Raw genomic sequence first — 20,502 nt, 5'->3', positions numbered from 1 at the left:
TGGGCCACACTGAGATGAGAGGCATTGGGGGCAATACAAGCAGTGTGTTTTGGGGTGTGGTTTAGAGGCTAGATGTGCTAGGCCAGGCATTTTGGGGGAGTATTTGTGGTCCATTGTGGATATTTGTGGGCCACGGACTGGTTTTGAGGACTATTTGGGGTGCCTAAGGGTCATGGAGCAAAGGCTGTCCCACAGAGTAGCTGTCCCCCTCCATGTCTGAGCACTGGAGGTGAAGGAGGTTTTGGAGTTCAATGTGATGCTGGAGTGGGAGTCCCCTCAGGATAACAGCAGCTCCAAGGGCAACCACTACACTGTGCAGAAGGTGATGGGGAAACCCCTACCCACTGCCCCCCAACTGCCTCCCCTTAGAATCCCCAAATGATGCCTGGGTCCTCTTCTGGTTGTGAGGGGACAGCCTGGATGCCAGTGTTCCACTTCTGGCCTCTGGGGGGAACCCTAGACACATAGATCTCCTCCTGGCTGCAGGCAGTCACCCAGACACCATCCCGTCCTTGTCCTGAGGGGCCATTTGGGCATCTGGGTCCTATCCGGAGACCATCTCAGGGAGGGCACACCAAAATCTGGATCTCTTTGGGGAGCTGCCCAGATACATGTCTCCTCCTGCTTGTGGTGGACACCCCAAATACCTGGGAGTTTTGTGTTTTGGGGTGCCACCTGTCCTCTGTCCCTGAGAGCCCAAAGAGGGAGCAGGTGTGGACAAAACCACCTCTCTTTGCTGCCCCCACATCCAGCTGCCTGGGTCTTTCCGGGATTTTTAGACTGAGCAGGGGGTCCCTAACTCAGGCCATGTGTCCGTGTGTGTGTCCAGGACTTACACTGAGCACTCGAGTTCCAGCGTGACCCGTGCTCGGGCCCATGGCTCGAGGCACCGCGGCAGCTGAATCACTGCTCTCAACTGCGCTGTACCGGGCAGCCCAAGGGGGGGCGACACCTGAGGGGACGGGGGTCGGGGCACCCCCACTGCTGTCCCTCCCAGCCCAAGGTGGAATGTAGATAGACATCAAGGGGATCAAGGCAATTTTGGGGCTCCTAACCACATGTTCCCCCAATCCAAGGTGGGGTGGCTGAAGAACAAGGGAGGACCCCTTCAGCCAAGAGTCCCTGGCCCACCACAGCTGCAAACATGGGACTCGATGATCTGTAAGAAGTCCCTTCCGATCCGGAAGGGATCCTCCATGGCTCCGCGACAGCCGGCTGACAGGGCCAGGCGTTACCTGGCAACAAGCGACACCACAAACACAGGGACCCGCGATCGGGTAGGAAGGCAGAGGAAGAGGAGGAAGGAGGGTGCTGGCTGCCCTCATTCCTAACTGCAGCTTCCTTCCGAGCACGGAGAAAGGACGGTGCTGTGTTTTCGGGCAAGGCAGCAGCCATGGCGTCAGGCAGCCTGTTTCAGCTGCTGGATGAAGCCATCGGGACGCCCGAAGTCAATGTCAACTTAGAGGCGCTTCGCAGACTGCTGAGGGTCATATTGGAACACCTGAGCCTGCTGGGTCTGCAGGACGTGATCCCCCAGGAGGGGGCCCAGGAAGCCGCGCCCGCCCCGGGGCAGAGCCCTCCCGCCGAGGCATGGGACACAGGGCAGCCTCCCCAGCCGCCGGGGGAGGATGAGCTGCAGGGCACCAGGAGCGGCTCTCCTGTCACCTCGGGGGCTGCCGACATGGTACAGATGGAGAAGACTGATGCCAAAGAGAGTGGCATCTCCAAGGTAGAGGCTTTTCCCACCTCCCTGGGTGCTCCGCCCAAGACTCCCACTCCCGTGGGGTCTGTGCCCTTATTTGAGGGTTTGGTTGAAGCCCAAGCTCTGAGCAGCATGTTGACTGTGATTTCCCATGATTGTGGGAAAGAGAGGGAGATTTGGAGAGAAAATCTGGGGCTGAAACACTGCTCTGGGTGCCTTGGGCCTTCCCATGTTGGGTCTTTTCCTGCTGAGCCAGGATTTGCCATAGGCTCTCCAGGGCAGGAGTTGGAGTCTCTGGGGTGCTGCTTGCCTGGGGCTCACCCCCAGCACGTCTCTCCTAAGCCACTGCTCTCCCCCAGGAGTCCCACAAGGAGATGGCTGGGATTAAGGCCATGCAGTTCAACATGGGAAAGGAAATCCAGAAGATCAAGGAGGCGCTTGGCCAGGTGAGCTGCCACCATCAGCATGCTGCAGGTGGGAGACAGCAGCCAGTGACCTCTCTGTGCACTGGAGGTTCAGCTGCATCCGGCCATGCCAGATGAATGGAGGGTGCAACCCACAGTGTCCAGCTATCTGGCTGTGCCCCCAGGTGCAGGCAAAGGTCCTACAGGTCCCCAGGGACCCTGCCATGAGGTTCATCCCCCTTACACCTCTCTCCTAGACCACGGATCTCTGCAAGGATCTCTGTAAGGAGATCAATGAGATGAAGGCCACACAGTCCCGCATGGGAGAAGACATCCGGATGATCCAGGAAGCACTTCGCCAGGTGAGCTGCTGCCTTTGGGAGGGAATTGGGCCCTCCCTGCCTCCCCTGCCCTGTGTCCGTGGGTGTCACCCACTGTGAAGGTCACTGGGAGGGAAGAGTGGGAAGGGTGTCCTGTGAGGGAAGCATGGAAACTCAGCCTTGCTCACTAGGAGGCCCCCACCTCTGCCTGCAGATCAACCTGGCAGTAGAGGTCACTGCCGGCCTCAGCCAAAGGGTTGCTGAGGCATTTTGAACTAAACAGTCCTGAAAAAAGGGAAAATGTGGAAAGAAAGAAGGTAAAGATCTACCAGTACTTGGCAGCCATAGCCCACCCAGGGTCTCTCTGACTTAGGCACAAGCTCAGTTGTGGATGTTCTGGGGTCCTGATTGCAGTCCCTCTTCTCATTCCACTCCAGGGGAACCTCCAGGATGCTGCTGGCCAGCCACTGGTCCTCCACAGCCAGCCTGCCCCTGCCAAGCCCTACACTTCAGACATGGACAAGCTGGGGCAGAGCCCTGCTATGCAGAGCACCACCCCTGGGGTGCAGACAGGGACCTCCAGTGTCCAAAGTGGCACCACTGTGACACAGCCTGGTTTCCAAGCAGGCCTTCCAACTATGGAGAGCATCCGCAGAGACCTATCTGAGCTCCAGAGCCAGATGTCCTCCCTGCAGAACCTGGCCAGAGACCTGCAGGGTGAGAAGGAGAAGGTAAGCCCATATCAGTCCCTAAGGGGGCAGCAAGAATGCCAGGGGGAGTTGGCAGAGAGGAGGCAGGCAAAGGAGACCATGGGGTCCATGCTCTGACTCTGCCACTACCACCCTTCCCAGATCAGACAGCTGCAGGATGCCCTTGGAAAGCTGGGTGTGACTGTAGCCGAGCGCGAGCACGACGTGGGTGGCACCAAGGAGAGCCTCCTACAGCTGGAGTAAGATGATGGGGAGAGGATTTTGTATCCTGTGGGGCTGCAGGGGAGCCAGGAGGAATGGAGGGTGGCAATCCAGGAGCATCAGATTTGGGGAGCAAATTTTGTGGAGGTTCAGCCTGCCTTGTGCCCTCATCTTGTTGGCTAGGCCTGCACTGCAGGAGATTAAGCAGGAGCAGAAGGAGCTGAGACAGGAGCAGAATATTACCAAGGCCATACTGCAGCAGGTGGTTACAGATGACCAGCTTCAGGATCAGGTGAGGTTAGGAGGCAGCACTCCAACTGTTGTCTTGAATGGCAGGCTGCTCCTTATGGGGTTCCTGGCCACATTCCCTGCCTGGTCAGGGCCATCTGGGCACCAGGTTCTGCTGGCTGCATCCATTCTATCTCAAAATCTATTCATTCTCCCCTTTCTGCAGCTGAATGAGTTGAGAGCAATGATGGGGACTGGGAGGCAGCAGCAGGGAGAGACACACACAGACAACAAGCTTGTGAGGAAGCTGCTACACCGCTGTGAAAGGCTCCAGCAGCAGGTGGACTCACTGGTGCCACAGGTGGCGCAGAGGTCACTGCCAGACAAGACCCAGGTGGGCAGCTGGCAACATGGAGGGCTGCATCAGGACCCTCTGTCTGTGCTCACTGTAATGTAGAGCAGCCCCTTGCTACCCCCCAGCTTGGTTTGGACAGGTCAGCAGTATGGCAGGAAATTAAAGCCTTGATACAAATGTCCGGCTGGCACTGAGTGCTCATAGCCAAGTAACCCATATCTGTCCTTGAGGGCAGACAGATACCTCTTGCATGACACTAACGTGTCATCTTTCTCCCTGGAGCAGGAGGAGGAGCTGCTAAAGAGCATCCAGGCCACTGTTGTGCGGGTGGAAGGGGACTGTGAGCAGCTCGGCTACCTCACAGGGAGCCTCCGGGATGACCATCGCCAGCATCAGAGAGATATCGAGGTTGGTGGCTGGACCCCCAGAGGCTCAAAGTATCCCCCAGGCACACCAAGGCTGGTCTGATCACACAGAGGTTTGATCCCCTGCCCACCTGCTCGCAAGCCCTTTCTTGGTTCAAATGGCCTTTCCCAAAGAGCAGGGAGCCCTGGCTGGCCAGAACACAGCTCTAACCCTGCTGTGGTGTCATGAGATGCTTTTTGCATTGGAAGGCTCTGTTCCGGTCCCTGGAGGGTCTTGAGAAGAAAGCAGACAAGGAGGACCTGCTGCTGCTGGTATGGTCTTGAGAGGTCCATCTTCAGCCCAGGGGATCTTGGGCAGGGTGACAAATGCACTTTGCTCTTTGGGCACGCAATGGCAAACTGGCTGGATGGGGAAGGGGGAGGGTGTGAGTACTTCTAGACTGGCTGCAGATCCCTTGCCAGTCTAGTCTGTCCATCTCTTTAAATCCCTTTGACCCCATGGGGGTGATGGCGTAAGCAGGCCACACAGCCCTGAAAAGGGCACGATGGCCTCACAGGAATGTTTCGGCCTCTATTCCCAACACACAGAGGCTGGCCCTGCCTCTTGTACCTCTGCCCTGTCCCACCTCTCTCCTGCCTTTCCTCCCTGCTAGAAAGTGGACAAAGCTGCCCTGGGCAGCAAAGTCAATTGCGCCCATTTTGATGAAACCATGGAGCATCTGGAGGAGAGGATGCGGGAGTTGCTGAGATGTGTGCAAGGTCAGGAGCAGCGCTGGCAGGAGGCCCAGCAGCAGTTCAGTGATGCCCTGGACTCCAAGGTGAGGGGTACCTTATTCTCACGGTACAAAACTGGCTCCTTGGGGGCTTTGCAGCCTGAAGCAGCCTCCCTGTGAGGCTTCCCCCTCTGCTGGTTTTTCCCTGTGGACTACCATGTTCCATCCTGGAGCAGCTGGTTAAGGGTATGCATCTGTCCACAGCTGGATCGCCTGGAGCTTGGGCCTTTCCAGAAGCAGCTAGAGGATAACTGGGCAAAGATCATTAAGGATCTCAAGGATGAGTTGACAGTAGAGGTTGGCGACGCAGCTGGAATTAAGAAGTGAGTGCAGTGGCATGGTACTGGCTTTGGCAGCAGCACTGGCCTCATTCCTTCCTGTATGGTACCCTGGCATCAGAACAATGTAGCCAACAAACCGCAGGGATGCTGACAAAGCAGCTGCACCTTCTTCACTGATCAGTATCAGGTTCCGCACATCAAAGGAGGCACAAGAATGGGCATCTTCAAAACGAAGCTGTGCAAACCAGAACTGGGGTGTGGGTGCAAAGGTTCAAGGATGGAGAACAGAGGGTTGTTTGCCTGGGCAAGGGTGCAACTCATGGTGCCACAGGCCTCAGTCATGACCTGCCCACCTTGGCAAGATGGAGGGGAGTTGTGAGTACTGACAAGGCGATGACACCAGGGGAAGAGCTGGTTTGGATGGCAGTGTGGGTGCCTGCCCCCTTCCCATCATGAACCTGCCTGCTCTGGGCAGCTATGGGCCACAGACACAGTTCAGCAGTTCCAGTGCCGCCAAGGCAAGCTTATCTCCTTGTTCCCTTGGATGGGAAGAAAACCAGGCTCAACATGCCACAGCTCCCTGTGCAAACATTGAGGCTCCCTGCAGCAATGTGCCTGGCACCTGTTGCTGCCTGTGAGCTGCTGGCTGTGTGCACTGCAGCCCTGTCAGGAGCTCACCCAGCCCTTTCTCCCTTAGGCAGCTGCTGGTCCCTTTCAAGTGCCTGTCCTGCGACCGGCAGCTCAATGTGCAGGTGCCTGGCCCGTGAGTAGCACCCGGCACTGGTATACTGGGGGGCTGCGTGGGTGGGACAGGGATGGGTGTGCTTGTCCCCAGCTGTCTCAGGCACAGGGGTTAGACTCTGCTGAGGGGTCTGGGGGGCTTGACTCTGCTGAGCCCCCTCTGAAGCCATGTTTTTCAGATGTGGAGTGTTCCCTCCAGGAACACTTCTCTGAGGGCAGCAGGCAGAGTGGTGCTGGGAGGTACAAGTCTATGGGTTTTGGTACTCTGCCCCAAGCTGGGGTGCCTTATTTGTCCCCTGTCACCCACCCATGGCTCCTGCCCTCCCCAGGCACATTGACACACTGCCACTGATTCCATCGCTGCCCAGCAGCCATGCTCCACACCCCTCTACCAGCGGCACAGAGGAGCAAGCACAACAGAACGGTCACAGGTAGGGGACATAGGGACCCATCACTGGCCTCTGGTATGCTGGGTAGTCCTGCCTTGGCAAGGGAGATCTCGACCCTGAATGGGAGGCACAAGGGGGCCAGGGGGCCTGGGCAGGGTAGGGTAGGGGAGCAGAGGGTCAGCTGTACTTGCCCCAGGTGTCTGGGCTTTTCAAGCCCATACTGCACTGTTCAAGCCCTGGTCTCAGTGGCACTGAAGCCAGGTATTATCAGTTGTATCTGGTCTCAGCCTGACCTCAGGCTTGGGGGGACTCAGCACAGTAGGACAGGCATGGGTTTCCTGCAGCAGTTGTTGGGGAGTCAGCAGGGACACCTGTCAGTAGGGAGCACCCTCTGCCCCCCTCTCTGGCACAGTGGGATGAAGCTCAGTGATGGACAATGAGCACATCTCCATGCTCCATCCCTCAGGAAGCTGGTCAATAGCAAGTTCCTCAAGTCACAGAGCTGCAAGGGTCAGGACACATGCAGTGCACCGCTCAGGCATGTCCTACAGCTCTCCAAAAAGGTAGGGATGGTGAAGGGAAGAACATCAGGGAGGAACAAGGCTGGGAGAGAGATGCTGAGCATCTGAAAGCCACCCTACCTCAGTTTCCTCAAGGAGAGACGGGTTGGGAATGTTGCTTGGGGATGCTGAATTGAGCCCCACATTGCAGCCAGCCATTCTCTCCTTCCCAGCCTAGCGTGATTGAGCTGCTGAGCAGAGATGATGGCAGTGTGGACCAGGTGGAAAAGAGGGCACAGGATGAGCTGGGTATGGCCTGTCAGGGCACCAGTGCTGGGGGGAGAGAGCACCAGCTGTTTGCTGGTGATGGGTGCGCAGGGCTCTGTCTGCACACCTGGGCAGGTGCCGGGAGGGTCTGGGGTCTGGGCAGGCTGAGGGGGGGTGGAAGCAGGATGGAGGGGGGTGACTGGTGGATGGGAAAACTAGTCCTTGGGTGTGTTCAAGACGGAGTGCAGTGTGGAGATGGCCCTGGCCAGTGTGGGAAAACAGCCCATATGTTGGAGGGCAGGGGCCAGTACCCTGTCCCTGAGGGTCTCTGGCCATGCAGATGACCCTGGGCTTCAAGGCACTTACCTCTGTCCTTTGTCCCCAGGCCCCACCACCTTAGAAGAGGACCAGCCAGCTTCAGATGTCAAAAACTGATCCCAAGCACTGCAAATCCAGTCCCCCTGGATGGAACTAGTAGCCAGGCAGCTAGATGTGACTGGATGCTTGGAGCCCTGCATGAAATAAAGGACCAGGACAGCTGCCCAAAGGGATTTCTTTTTCAAGTTAATAAAAATATTTTAACCTGCTGTGTTTGAGATATTCTAAGCAAGACTGATTTCAAAACTAACCTCTCACTTCAGAGCTGCTACCCTAAAGCTGGACAGGTGCCACAGGGAAGGGCAAAGTTTTGGTGGGGACAGGAGCAATAGAATTTGGGGTGAGGCCCCAGACCGGGTCATTTGGGTAGGTGGGGGGTGTCTCTGAGCATCGTGGAGGGGCTGGAGGTGCCTCAACCCATGGGCTGTGGAGGTGCAAAAGGTGTAGCTCCTCCACCCATGCTGCTGGTGCCCCTGAACTGAGCTTTGGCAAGGCTGCTGCAGCGCCACACATCTTGGGGGAACTTGAGATGAGCCCAAGAAGCACTGTTCCCTCTCCCACATCAGGCTCAGGGCAGGGTTTAATATCACCATCATCATCCATGATTTACACTCTGAGTGAGGAGTGAGCTGGAGCATCTCCTCGTGGCCTGAAAACTAGAGTGCACCTTCCTGACTCCTCCCAGGACACTGCATTCACAGCATTAATCTGGTCTTTACAGTGGGCTTGGACCTGCTTTGAACTATCCGTGTACTTCTGCTTCTTGGCATCATTATTTTATATCACATCAGCAGTCACATTAATCACTGCTGGTCAAACAGAAGTGCCAGTATAAGAAGTTCATTCTTCCTCTGGGCAGGCTGTAGAGGACAGACATGAGTGGTGAACTCTGGCCCTGACCCAGCAAAAGCATGCAGGGGGAGCAGAGGGTCATGGAGCTGGGCACGGGCCCACCTCATCGTGGGTACGTCACCCACCCCTGACCTGCAACGCTGCATGTCATCTGCGTGCCTCAGAGCTCCCTGACCCGCTGGGTCCCCAGCCAGTCACAGAGGTCCCTTTCCCCATAAGTCCTCAACCCCCCAGCCTAGATGTCTTTGTTCTCACAGATCAATTTCTCCCTGAATATCCTCACCTCTGGCTGTCTCCATTCCCTGGAGGGTCCCACCTGGGGCAACACTGCAGTGTGGCTCAAAACCACCTCATTTAAGACACCAGTTCCGGGTTATGAGTGACACAATAAATCACTAAGCTCAGCCAGCTTATTTAAAGATAAAGTTCAGTTCATACTTTTTTTTTGGAGTTTGGTGAGTTTTTGTGTGGAGGATTTGGGTGGGCAGCAAAGCACAGCTGGCTCACCATAGCTCCATGGGGAAGTTCCTCTATGTGGGAAATTCAGGTCTAAAGCACGGGCCCATACAGAGTGACAATTTTACAGAACAGAAGGCAAAACCTAAAAATTATCCAATCTTCAGTTCTTTTTTGCTCATCCCAGCTATCAGCTCTATTAATGCTGCTGACGCCGTATAATGCACTCTAGTGTTTCATCCTATGGGCCTTTAAAAAGGCCCCTTTTAGCTTAAATAAACCCTCAGATGTGGCTTTTTGGAGGGGATTTTGAGCAATTAAGGGACTTGGAGGGAGAAACATCCTGCTTTGCTTCATTCTGGGGAGAAAAAGCCTCTTCCCAGAGCAGGAGAAATTATAAAATGGAAAAAATTAAATGAAATTATGAAATTTTATCCCAACAAACTGGATAGGAAAAGGGGAAAGGCCCCTGGAGGGGGCAATTGGGCAAACTGGCAAACCGGTGACACATGAAAAATTTAAACCTCCACTCCCCCCCAAGCAGCATAGAGGTTAATTCTGGAAGGGTTTAGGGATACTTCTGGAGCTGTTTCTTCCCCATGTCCACTGCTAGTGCTGATAAAAATAAGTCTTATTTTCACTTAAAAGGGGACAGTCTCAAAAACAAAGGCGTTGGGTGTTTATCAACCCCCAACAAAAACAAAGGGGTTGGGGAGCACTTTCTCCTCAAGGCAGCAGTGCAGAGGCCACCATTTCTTCAACAAGTTCCTCTCTAATTTGGAGATTTCTTCCCTGTGGGCAGTGTTTCGAGGTGGAAAATCCCCATCTCCCGTGGTGCTAGCTGCTCCCTTGGGGAGAAGGCCCAAAATGGAGCAAACATACCCAAAACCAGATGATTAAAAACACAGACCCCTCCCCCGGTTGCACTAGAGCTGTATTTTCTGCCTTCCGGACGTAACAAGCTGCTGATTTTTAAAATTGCCTTTTGATCTCCATTTTTATAAGCACCCATCAGCACCAACAAATTATTAACAGTTGATAAAAAAGTTGAACAGTTGTAAACCCACCCCCAAAATGCATCTCTAGTGAGGAGCAGAAGATTAACACCCTCACCATCGTAGAGGGCCCGAAGTCCTCACTCAGGTTTGCCCCTCCATGCCTGCTGCACCTCCCTTGGATGCACAGTTCCCACTCGGTGTGATCCTGAGGTGTTAGTGGAAGAGGAGCAGCGTGGGGAGAAGCAGGAGGCAATGGCTAAAACTCCCCCCAGGAATGTTCACCCTCAAGCCCCAAATTCCTGCAAAATGCACCCTTGGCTCCAGCTTTGTGGAAAAAACTTTCCTGTGGGGAAAAAAAAACCTTCAAGTACTCCCCTCTTTCATGGGCTGGTATGAGGTGTGCCTGTCACTCAGGAGGGTTTTGGGGTCCAAGGGTCCATGTGGCAGGGCTGCAAGGTGCATCTGCTGGTTCTGCTCAAGGAGTGGGGGCTGTGCACCCTCCACACCCAACCATCTGCCCTCCCATCTGCTGACAGGATGCTGTTGAGCTGCCCTGGAGCAAAAAGAGGCTGATTTCCTTGCCACCACAATGCCAGAGAGCCAGCTGTGGGGCTATTGAGTTACACAAAAAGGCAGGAGGTTTGGGGGGTTTTTGTACGGACTTTCAAATTAAATATCCAAAAAGCTTTTCAGACAAAAAGTGGATGGAGTGTTGCAAGCTCATCTGTTGGAGCAGGATGCTGCAAAGAAGTGTTTTGCTTTACACATCACTGGACCTTGTCTTTCAAGGAAAGACAACTTCACCATGAGCCAAAGAGGGAAAAAACTAATTATAAAACTGAGCAGGGCTGTAATGTGTGTTTAGCTGTGACCTGTGTTTTGTCAGGACCCTTGTCTAAAATTCAGGTCCCAAAGGTAAAAGTTTCAGCCTTTCCTGATAGTTTCTCCTCTTCCTCAAACTAAGCTGAAGACTGCATGTGGATGGGGAGGCAATTCTGGCAGAAAAGGAGAGACTGGGACTGCAAGAGGCCGAGACCTGCCCGGTCCTGTCTGGGCTTGCTGATAACGGCACTTTATTCCATGGTTGAACCCTAACAACAACCTTCTGCTGCTTGAAGATACTGGTTCATTTAGTTTTGTTCCCCTTCTATTCACTTGCAGGCAGTGAAATGGGGGATGAAATTCTGTCTGTGGCCTCTCTTCCTGCTTACATCCTGGCAGTGAATACAAAGCCCTGAAAAGGCCCAATCCTGAGTGATCCTCAGAGACATAAAACATGGTTTTAATCCACTTCCTCTAAATTCTCTGCAAATCCTAAGCAGAAAAGTTTCCACTTGCAAAACCTTATTATGAGACATCTAGCAGCACGAGCAAAGCCCATTTTCTTCCTCAAGACGAGTTTTGGAAAGCTTTTAGGGACATTCTCCCTGTTTCTCTGGTCCATGCTTTCACTGACAAACAGCTGAGGAACTGGAAATACCTCTGTTCTTCCACTGAGAAGCAAAAGAGAGAAATATAATTGTTAAATTAGATGTTATAAGGAAAATGAAATGGGTCTGGGGGAAGAGTGGGGCTGTTCGTTGTTGAGTGGAGTGTTTGCTGGGGTGGTGGAAGTGTTTGCACTTGCAAGGTTCAGAGTGGATTTTTGGGGAAATCAGGGACAGAGGGTGAGCAAAGCTGGCCCCTTGCCCAACCAGAGCAGTGGCCAGAGTCATTCACCTGTGAAAGTGGGCGGGGCAAAGGCAAAGACTTCAGTCTGATTATCAGCATCACAGAAAGCCACCCGCCTGCCAGCATAATCCACAGCCACCTCCATGTGTTGGACAGTGTGGCTGTGGAGCAGAAACATGGGCTGGGCCAGGTGAGAGCCTGCAGCTGCCCCAGCACTGCCCCATGGCCCAAACCCCACATTTGGGGCTGAGACCAAAGCAGCCCTTATGGGACACGAATTCCCAAGCCAATCTCCAGTGCCCCGTCAGGAGCAGGACAAACCTCCATGGCCCAGCAGTGACAGCCCCCCACAAAGTCCTGCTGACCCAAAATACAGCAGAGAGACTCAAAACTCTCCATTCCTGAGGGCAGAGAAGCTGGGGGTGATTCCTGGCAGCCTGCAGTCCAGCCATCCAGCCATCCAATGACACCAGGATTTGGGGTGAGCTGTGGCTGCATCCAGGGTCATGGTGGCTGGCAGGGAGAGGGATGTTCACGAGCCTCTATGCATTGGAATATCACCTCCAAAAATTGCACCAGAGCATCAGCTCCGGGCACTGAACCCAAATGGGAGTTCAGTAAGTCCCTGAAGCCAGACTCACCTCTCCATATCCCTCTGAGTCTTCCTCCAGAGAGCACTCCAAGATGTTTAGAAAAAGAAGACGACCCCAAAGATTTTTACCTCTGGATGTCACCCTGGGCCTTCTCCATATCCACCCTGCTGCACAGAGAAGGCAAGACCACCTGAGGTGGGAGACACAATGCCCTTCATCAGGGCATCACCCAATTTAGTGTCCTAATTTGGGTGCTAATTAAGCATCAACAGCATTCTGCACCTTCCACCTTCAGTCTTCTATCCCTTAAGGCTAATCAGGAATAAATTCCTGATTTTCTTTTAAATAAATGAGCATCTGTGATGCTTTCACTTTCCAGCCAAATCTGCCTTCCCATTTTTGCTTAATTAATTCCCTTTTTCCCAGTTTTTACACTCCGAGCACCTTTAAATTGTCACCGCCTCTACCAGCATGTTGGTTTTTCAAGTAAAATCCTCAAGCTATTTCCAGCTCTGACATCAACAGTCATGGCTGTACCTTCCTCTCTGTGCACCTTGAGAGGAGTAAATTGGGGTGTTTAATGCCAAATTTCCTTTCCCCATTGCTAGAAAACCACTGGGACATCTTTACTCACGTGAGCAAGGCTCCCACACCTGCAAGATATGATGGAAGATTCCCCTATCACCACCAAGTTTTGGATTAACCATCAACCCCCTCCAGCTCCAAGGCAAAAATCCCAGAGGAAAAGAACACAGGGAGAGAAGATGATCCGAAAAATGGAGGGCTTGGGGCCAAAACTGATATATATATAATATATATAACTGGTGATATTTTTGGCTCAAATACCTGTTCAAGATGGTTCAGACATCCTGGAGAGGAAGGGAGAAAGATGCTTAGGGCTGTTTTCCTGTAAATAAAAGCAAAAAGCGGGGAAACAGATTCTGGGGCTAAGTTTCATCTCACTCATAGCAGGTCACCATCTGGTTGCTGGCACTTGGCCTGGAGCTCTGCGTGGCATTGCTGGATCCATGACATCTCGGCAGCTTCACCATGTTGCTGTTCCTCCAGCCTCCAGCACAGGCAATGGAACCAGGAAAGAAACTATGATTCCTGGTCACTCAACACCCAGCAGAGCCCCTTCAGCATGGCCTGCAGCTTCTGCTTGTCAGCCCTGCCTCGAGTCTGGGGGATGAAGGAGAAGGACAAGGATGCTGGAGGGGGTATGAAGCAGTGTGGCCCCCATGGTGCACCCAGATGGCAGCACCACCCACCAGCATCTCCTGTCTTGTCTCCTCTGCTGCCTCAGTCAGCCCAGCATGTCACTTGTCCTCCTCTTGCAGGGTTTTTTGGGAAGCTTCAAACTGCTTCTGCAGGGAAAAGAGGTTTATACTCCTGGAGAAGGGAAGAAAAGAAGGAGAGAGGACTGGAACCCCTAAAGTACCATATCCATGTGCAGATGGCCCCATCCTCACCCTCCTCTGCAGCTGCACTGAAGCAGATACGTACATTCATACCCATGTTATAACGAATTTCATAGTTATGCTGCACGCACACCCTCACCTTATCCATACAGTGATACCTGAGCACTACAGGTCTCCCAGACAGGCTGGGATAGCCCACCTCTCCAAGGTCTCCTGTAAAAAAGTTGCCACCACTCCTTAAAAAGTTCACTGACCACCCTTCAGTTTCCATCCCCTTCCCCCACTCCTTGCACCCACAGCCAGGTCAAAACCCTCTTTGGGGACCTCCATTTCCCCTCTGCGCCCAGAAGTGGAATAGGAGCCCTCCACAGCACAGGTGCCAGGGGAGAGCAGGAGTTTGGAATCTCCAATATTTAGGTTTCAGCCGCTATAAGGTTTCATACTTAGCCCTCACTAAATTGCAGCATTTCAGCTCGGTTTTGGCTTCTAGATGCTTGCATTGCTTTTTTCCCCTAGAAAGACAGGGAAAAGCCTTGCCTGTGCTCAAAATACATATTCTGGGGGCTGAGTTTTAAGGCAATTAGAGTCGTTCAGGCAGGGGGGGAGTGTCTAAGATGGGGATACACTCACCCTGTAGCAGTGAGCAGCCTCCTTGAGCAGCACAGTGGGGTGGGCACGATGCTCATGCAGGTGGTGCAGACGAGGACTCCATCACAGTGACAGAAGACAGTGAGGTGCCTGTGGCACAGATCCTGCGCCGGCAGCGGGGCCAGCTCCTGCATGCCTGCCACCACATTGGCCAGCTGCTGGCTGGGGCAGAAGCCACTGATGCCTTGTGAAGGCTGACCTAGAACAGAGGCTAGATGGAGTCAAAGAATAAAGTAGGTATTTATTAAAAGGCCTCAATGGATACACCTTGGGCAGCACAAGAGCCCAGCCAGGGCTACACCCAAGATCAACCCTAAATAGTCACAAAATGGATGACCGATCACGAGACCTCTCACTTTTTTAAGTTCTAGTCCATTAGCATATTGGAGTTAATTGTCCAATTATAGCTCTAGGTTTGGAAGCCACATCCTTCTTGTTTTCCTCTCTTCGGTCCACTGTTGTTTATGCTTTTGGGTCTGAGATTTGGATCAGTTTTCCTTGGCCCTCAGCTATAGAAGGAATTGTTTTGTCCACCTATTCTGTGACGACAGCTAACTATCCCTTAATGTGAAGTTCAGAACTACACACTAAAGCAGTACAGAACCCGAAAAATATAAAAGCTAAAACCTGAGGCATCACCACTGTGCGGGAATGGCACCCGGCACTGCAGGCACGCAGCGCCGCCCGCCGCGCACCGCGACAGGCAGCGCCGGCAGAAATTGTGGCCGCAGCTCAGAATCGTGACAGGATCCCGGAAGAAATCCAAGCAGACAGCACAGGTGGTTTCCTCCTGGAGGAAACCTGAAATCTGACGGCCTTCCCGCGGCCATGGCTGTTTGCAGGACGCGCTCGGGGAGGCGCGCACGGAAAGAGGCCTGGCCCGGTGCTCCTGAGGCGGCGGCGGGCCGGGACGCTGGGGCCGGCGTCCGGAGCCTCCCGAGCAAAGGCAATCCCGGGCGGGTCCGATATTCCCACCGCCTCAGGCATGGAACAGCCCCTCGGGCCAGCGCCAGCCGTGGTTTACGGACAGAAGGGAACGCAGGCAGCGGCAGCTGGGGCCCAAGAGGGACGAGTTAGAGACGAGGCGAACTCTCACCCCTCCGGCTGCGCCGGGGGAAGCAGAGTGAGGCCAGAAGGGGGCTCCAGGAGACAAGGGAGTGTGGCGAGTGAGCAGAGTTCCCTGGCGCTCATGTGGATACCAGCTGGAGCGGGAGGGTTAAAGTGAAATAAAACCGCACCGCTGTGTGTATTTTAACTATAATGTTAACGGAGTTTCAATATACTATATCTCATTTTAATATAAGACATATATGTGTTCAAAAATAATTGCAAATTTTATTATAGAGCTATAAAAATAATAAGAAACACATAATGTTTAAAATACTAATCAGGAATTGTAGTTACGAATAAGGTAGATAAAACAATAAAAGCAGTCTGATGTTCCCAAACAGTTGTAAAATCCGCTCTGCCCCAAAACTGATCAGCTTTGGCTTTTTCACGGGAAAAAAAAAATAGGGAGAAATTATGAGGAAAAAAAACCGCATCGGGCATCCGTAAGTCGCAAAAAAACGCCGTTTATAGCCTCAGATTTGCCTCTGCCGGGGGCGTGGGGGTGCATGGAAAACTCCTTGTCATTGTTTGATCTCGACCAGCGGCGCTGTGCGGTCCCGCCACTGCCTCCTCCGGGTATGGAGCGGGGCGGGACAGGGCGGGACTGCGAAACCGAGCCCAAACAAACCCGAAGATGGCTGTTCTCGGGGCAAAAAAAAAAAAAAAAAAAAAAAAAAAAAAAAAGGGACCAAAATAAAACAAACAAACAAATCCTCTTTTTTTTTTCTTTTTTAATTATACTTCTAAGAAACACCCGGAAGATTACTTTGGTTATCAGCAGACCAACCTAATGCTTAGTTAATTCTTAATTGTTTCAGGCACTTACTGTTCTTTTCAAAGGAGGATCTCAGCCTACATAAGGATTCTGCAGCAGCAAGAAAAGTCAGGAATATGCTAGGTATAAATATTTTCCCAGGAATTTTCTCCTCGGGGTGAGGCGGCGGTGAAGGGGCTACACGCGGGCGAGGCGAGGCAAAGAAAAAAGCTGCCCCTCGGGGTGGCCGCTGCCTTGGGTAGCGGTGGCGATGCGGTGTGAGCTGCCCCTCGGGGTGGCAGCTGCCCGCGTCCCAAAGAGCTGCGTCGCGGGACGGGCAAGGCGGCGATACCGGGGCCGAACCGAGCCGTGCCGGAGCCACCAGAAGAGCTGCCCCGAGGGCGAGACGGCGCTACGAGAGGCGCACAGCGCGGGTGGTGCGCTGCGAGCCGCCCTGGTCGCTGCCCAGGCCCCGGGAGCTGCACCACGGTACGGGCGGGGCGGCGGCAGAGAGGCCGCACCGAGGCGGGGGTGGGGGGCGAGATGTGAATGGAACGTACAGAGCAGAATAAAATAAATAGAATTAAAGAGCCGCAGCGGGGGATGGCCGCTGAGAGCTGCACGGCGGGACGGGACAGGCGCGGTCCCGCGGGGAGCGGCCGCTTATCGTGTGACGGCAGGCGACAGCCAGAGCCGCGGCAGCCGCTTCCAGCGGCGGGGAAGAGCGGGACGTGCTGTTCTCAGTCATAGCTTAGGACCCGGGACAGGTCCGCCACCCCGCACCCGAGAACCGGGACCCGTGTATGCCCCTTACTCGCTTGCTCCCTTCTTCCTGGCCCAGCGGAACCAAGAAATACCTTAAAATCTAGCCTATGCATACACACACGCACACGAACAGGCGCATGCACAAAAGAAAAATTGAGGGTGGCTTTTTTGTTTGTTGGGGGTTTTTTCGCCTTTAATTCATGACCTACATGATGAGCAGCAACAGAAGATTGGTTACTAATTATGGCAGCTGGGAGGGGAATTTTCATAAACCATTTGTCTCCCTAGGAGCATGGGCAGCACCTAGAATGAGGATGCACAGGTGGCATCTTGCAGAGTCCATCTACTGTGTCCACGTTCTGCATCTCCTGGCAATGACCCCTACTAGCTACTAGCCAGCTACTAGCCAGCTCCTGACCCCAGCAGAGGGCTCTCTGGCCTCATCCTGCTCCTCCTTCTCATCCCACCACACCCTTTTTCTCTCTGCCAAAAGCTGTAGGAGAGGAGTCGTGCCTCCAGCATCATCTTTGCTGTCCTGGCGCAGCCGCTCAAACTCAGCCTCGATGCAGCGCCGCTCAGCTTCACTCGTCTCCTGGAGGAGACAAGAAATCCGCATGCAACCCTCAGACCTAATTTTCCCCTTTTGAGTTAAAGGACGAAAGTGCTTCTGCTGTAGCCAGGGGGGGCTATAACACTGGGGCAGGGCTGGGCATGAAGCTAATTAGCGACTGATTACGTACTTCACCCTGTCATGGTTTGACACTGGCACAATGCCAGTGCCCCCATGAGAATACCCTCTCCCTGCTGTGAGATGTGACCAGGAATAAGCAAAGCAGGCTCCTACTTAGAAATAAAGAAAACTTTATTAACTAAACTACAAGGAAAGAAAAAAAAAACACACAAGGAAAATTAAAACCTTACAAAAGCATTTTCCTCCTCCCCCCACCAAATTTCCCAATACAATACATTCCCCCAAATCACCAACTCTCAGTCCGGCACCACCCTTTAGAATACTCAATCTTCAGTTTATCAAGAGTGAGGAGTCCTTCTTGTGCCATAGGATTCCCCCAGAAACACCATTGAGACCTTTTGTGTTTCCTGTCACAGGTGGCACCGCTCGGAAAAGCCTTTGTCGTCGTGACATCTTCCTTTCTTGCTCAGTGCTCTCACCACTGCGCATGGACCAGAGCTGCTTCTAGGGTTCCCCTTTAAGGATGCTTTGCCCAGTTCTAACAAAGAGCACAGTCTCTCACTTTTGGGACACCTGTCCCCCCCCAAATTTCACCCCCTGGGGCAGAGGGGTCTCAAAAACAGAGATCTTCTCTTCTACTGAAGTGAGAGAGAACCAACCACGCTCTTCACCTGTTGTCTCTGTTCGTGCACTCTTACACATAACATTACTGCACTCCCTTGGCTCTGAGCCATTGCCTCCCCCTAAATGCAGTCTCTGTGTCACAGGGGGAAAAAAAATGGTTCAGTCTATGGCCACACAAGAAAAGTCCAGCCAAAAGGCCACCCTGTCATCTCTTCCCCCACTCAAAAGTCTTCTCCACTTCCCTAGTGGCCCATCCCCTCTTATCTCTTATCTCTCTTCTCATTCAGCTCCAGGAGGATCAACATTTGCAAGACTTCTATCATGCAAGAAAAGGGTTAAGTATCTCAGTCTCTGCCTGTCCCAGAGCTTTGGAACTTCCACGCTGCCCTGCCGGGCACCTTCTCACTGCGCTCCCCCTTCTCCTCCTCGGCCGGCTAATATCAAATTCAGACGCTGGCTCTCCCTCTCTCTCTCCCATGGGGTGAGGGGGGGGGGGGGGGGTGGCTGCCCGATGTCTCTTGGTGCTTCTCCACCCTTCCATCCTCAAGGGCCTCCTCACCTCCCATCTCTGTCCAGCCCCAGGCCTACCACATGGCTGCCCCTCCCCCGCCCAGCAGCAGCAGCTGAAGAAGGCAGGGACATCCGACCTCTGTGCCTCCGGAGCCTCTCGGAGCACCAGCTCTGCTTTTTAACCCCTGTGTTCTCAGAGGCATGTCCAAATGTCCCAATGGCCACATCAGGTGCCAATATTAAAATCTGAGCACCCATTGGTTTGACTACAGCATTCTAGAATTCCCATTTTTCGGTCAAACCAGCACAGCCCCATGATTCTCCTTTTCCCTCCCTTTTTGCCATTCCTCTCTATATTCTGTCCAAAACCAATCCAGGTCCTGAGAAGCAGGGGGGAGTGTTAATTCCATGTTAACACATGTCCCTTTGTGACTCAGTCTGGGGTGAAAATGAGCAGCACCATGACATTGATTTAAAGTGTGGATAATAAGCAGCTGCACATGGAGGTGGTGCTTGCCAAACCTGCCCAGGATCTGCGCCAACCATTCCAACTGGATGTAGGGCTTTACAGGGTGCCAGGATGCCTCTTGGATATGATCCCACCTGTTTCTTCAAGAGGGGCTTGGGGAAAAATAAATACCCAAAGGCCCATTCAGACTGCCGAAGAACCTGTATCAGATAGTCCTGGTGTCTCTTCTCTTCACTCGCTCTCCAGTCCAGAAATTCTACCAACACCTTCCTTAAGGATTGCACATGAGACTGGATTTTCTCCTGAATACACACACACACAAAAAAAAACCAACCAAAAAACCAAAACCAACAAAAACAACAAAACAACCTACAAGTGAAGCAATCAGCTTGTTTGTATAATCCTGCCTTCAAAATCTTACATTATTCAGGGGAGGAAAGCAAATAATCCCCCTAAAAAAGCCCCCTCATTGCCTTCCCTGGAAAGCAGGGATCAACTCATTTTGTGTTTCTTCCACAGCTAGGAGCAGGCACTAGAGCTTTGCTTTCCCAAGAAGAAATTAAAATATTTTCACTTTGCACCTTTTTTCCACGGGGAGAGAGAGGGGGAAGGACTGATGGGTCACAGGAAGGTGATCTCACCTCACAGATCTCATCTAGTCCTCCAAAAGTCTTCATGACCACAGCCTGTGGTGTCTCACTCATTGCCTCCTGAGGGGTTTTTGTCCCTTCAGCACCAAGAGATGAAGCTCTGGCCAGTGTCAGCACAGGGGCTTTGTGTGGCCATGCTGCCCTCCTGGCAAGGAGAAAGGAGTGCTGGGGGTTGGCCATGGCACGGGTGAAGCTGCCTGCCCTTGAACCGCCCCTGGTTGTTCCTCTGCTCAGTTCACAAGCTGCCCCAGCTGGAAAAGCAAACGTCATCACCCACAAGTAGTCTTTAAACAAATTTTATATCCACAAGTTTGTCTTATTTCCAGGCATTGCTGTCACATTCCTCACCTCGAAGTTACTCCCAACTTTGCCTTGTTCACCTCCATCATGTGTAAGGGGCCAGAGTCAGGTTTGGGGAACTAGGGAGGCAAAATTTAACCGATTTTTCCCTTGTGGTGCCATGCAATAATGGGGTTTTTTGCAGTGCTTTAATTTTCCTCCCTTTCCTCCCCAGTGTCTGTGTTGAGAAAATAAATGGCCCTGATATGGGGGAAAAAGGGGCAATCAGATAGTGCAGGTGTCCAAACACGTCATGGCCCCATCTGCAGGCACGAGATTGGAGGGCTCCTCCCTTCTTGGCTGATAAAAGCTGGCAGAGGCTGAGACAGGACTGAGC

The 20,502-nt window shown here is 53.0% G+C and overlaps 1 protein-coding gene across 2 annotated transcripts; it reads left to right on the top strand.

Annotated features, from left to right (window-relative positions):
* Nucleotides 1-1,255: 1,255 nt before the first annotated feature.
* LOC128943952 (glutamine-rich protein 2-like) lies at nucleotides 1,256-7,780 on the top strand. Of its 2 annotated transcripts, XM_054286955.1 has the most exons (16): nucleotides 1,256-1,729; nucleotides 2,062-2,148; nucleotides 2,364-2,468; nucleotides 2,864-3,157; nucleotides 3,278-3,375; nucleotides 3,521-3,629; nucleotides 3,792-3,959; nucleotides 4,206-4,328; nucleotides 4,535-4,597; nucleotides 4,939-5,103; nucleotides 5,263-5,381; nucleotides 6,037-6,102; nucleotides 6,410-6,511; nucleotides 6,936-7,032; nucleotides 7,203-7,278; nucleotides 7,622-7,780. In XM_054286955.1, the coding sequence occupies exons 1-16, from the start codon at nucleotides 1,394-1,396 to the stop codon at nucleotides 7,669-7,671; spliced, it is 2,058 nt and encodes a 685-aa protein (XP_054142930.1). In that variant the 5' UTR covers nucleotides 1,256-1,393; the 3' UTR covers nucleotides 7,672-7,780. The 2 variants fall into 2 exon arrangements, with proteins under 2 accessions (XP_054142930.1, XP_054142940.1); XM_054286965.1 differs by lacking the exon at nucleotides 6,410-6,511.
* The last annotated feature ends 12,722 nt before the right edge of the window (nucleotides 7,781-20,502 follow it).

This window comes from Melozone crissalis, unplaced genomic scaffold (genome assembly GCF_028551555.1).
Source record: "Melozone crissalis strain CALT ecotype California unplaced genomic scaffold, PUWL_Pcris_2 ptg000005l_1, whole genome shotgun sequence".
Taxonomy (NCBI): domain Eukaryota; kingdom Metazoa; phylum Chordata; class Aves; order Passeriformes; family Passerellidae; genus Melozone; species Melozone crissalis.
The sequence above is the reverse complement of the archived record's forward strand: the minus strand, read 5'-3'. Positions and strand labels throughout refer to the sequence as shown.

Coding starts and splice junctions, on each gene's coding strand:
- LOC128943952 (XM_054286955.1), top strand. CDS start 1,394: ATGGCGTCAGGCAGCCTGTTTCAGCTGCTGGATGAAGCCATCGGGACG. Junction 2,149..2,363: donor TCAAGGAGGCGCTTGGCCAG/GTGAGCTGCCAC, acceptor CCTCTCTCCTAG/ACCACGGATCTCTGCAAGGA. Junction 5,104..5,262: donor GTGATGCCCTGGACTCCAAG/GTGAGGGGTACC, acceptor ATCTGTCCACAG/CTGGATCGCCTGGAGCTTGG.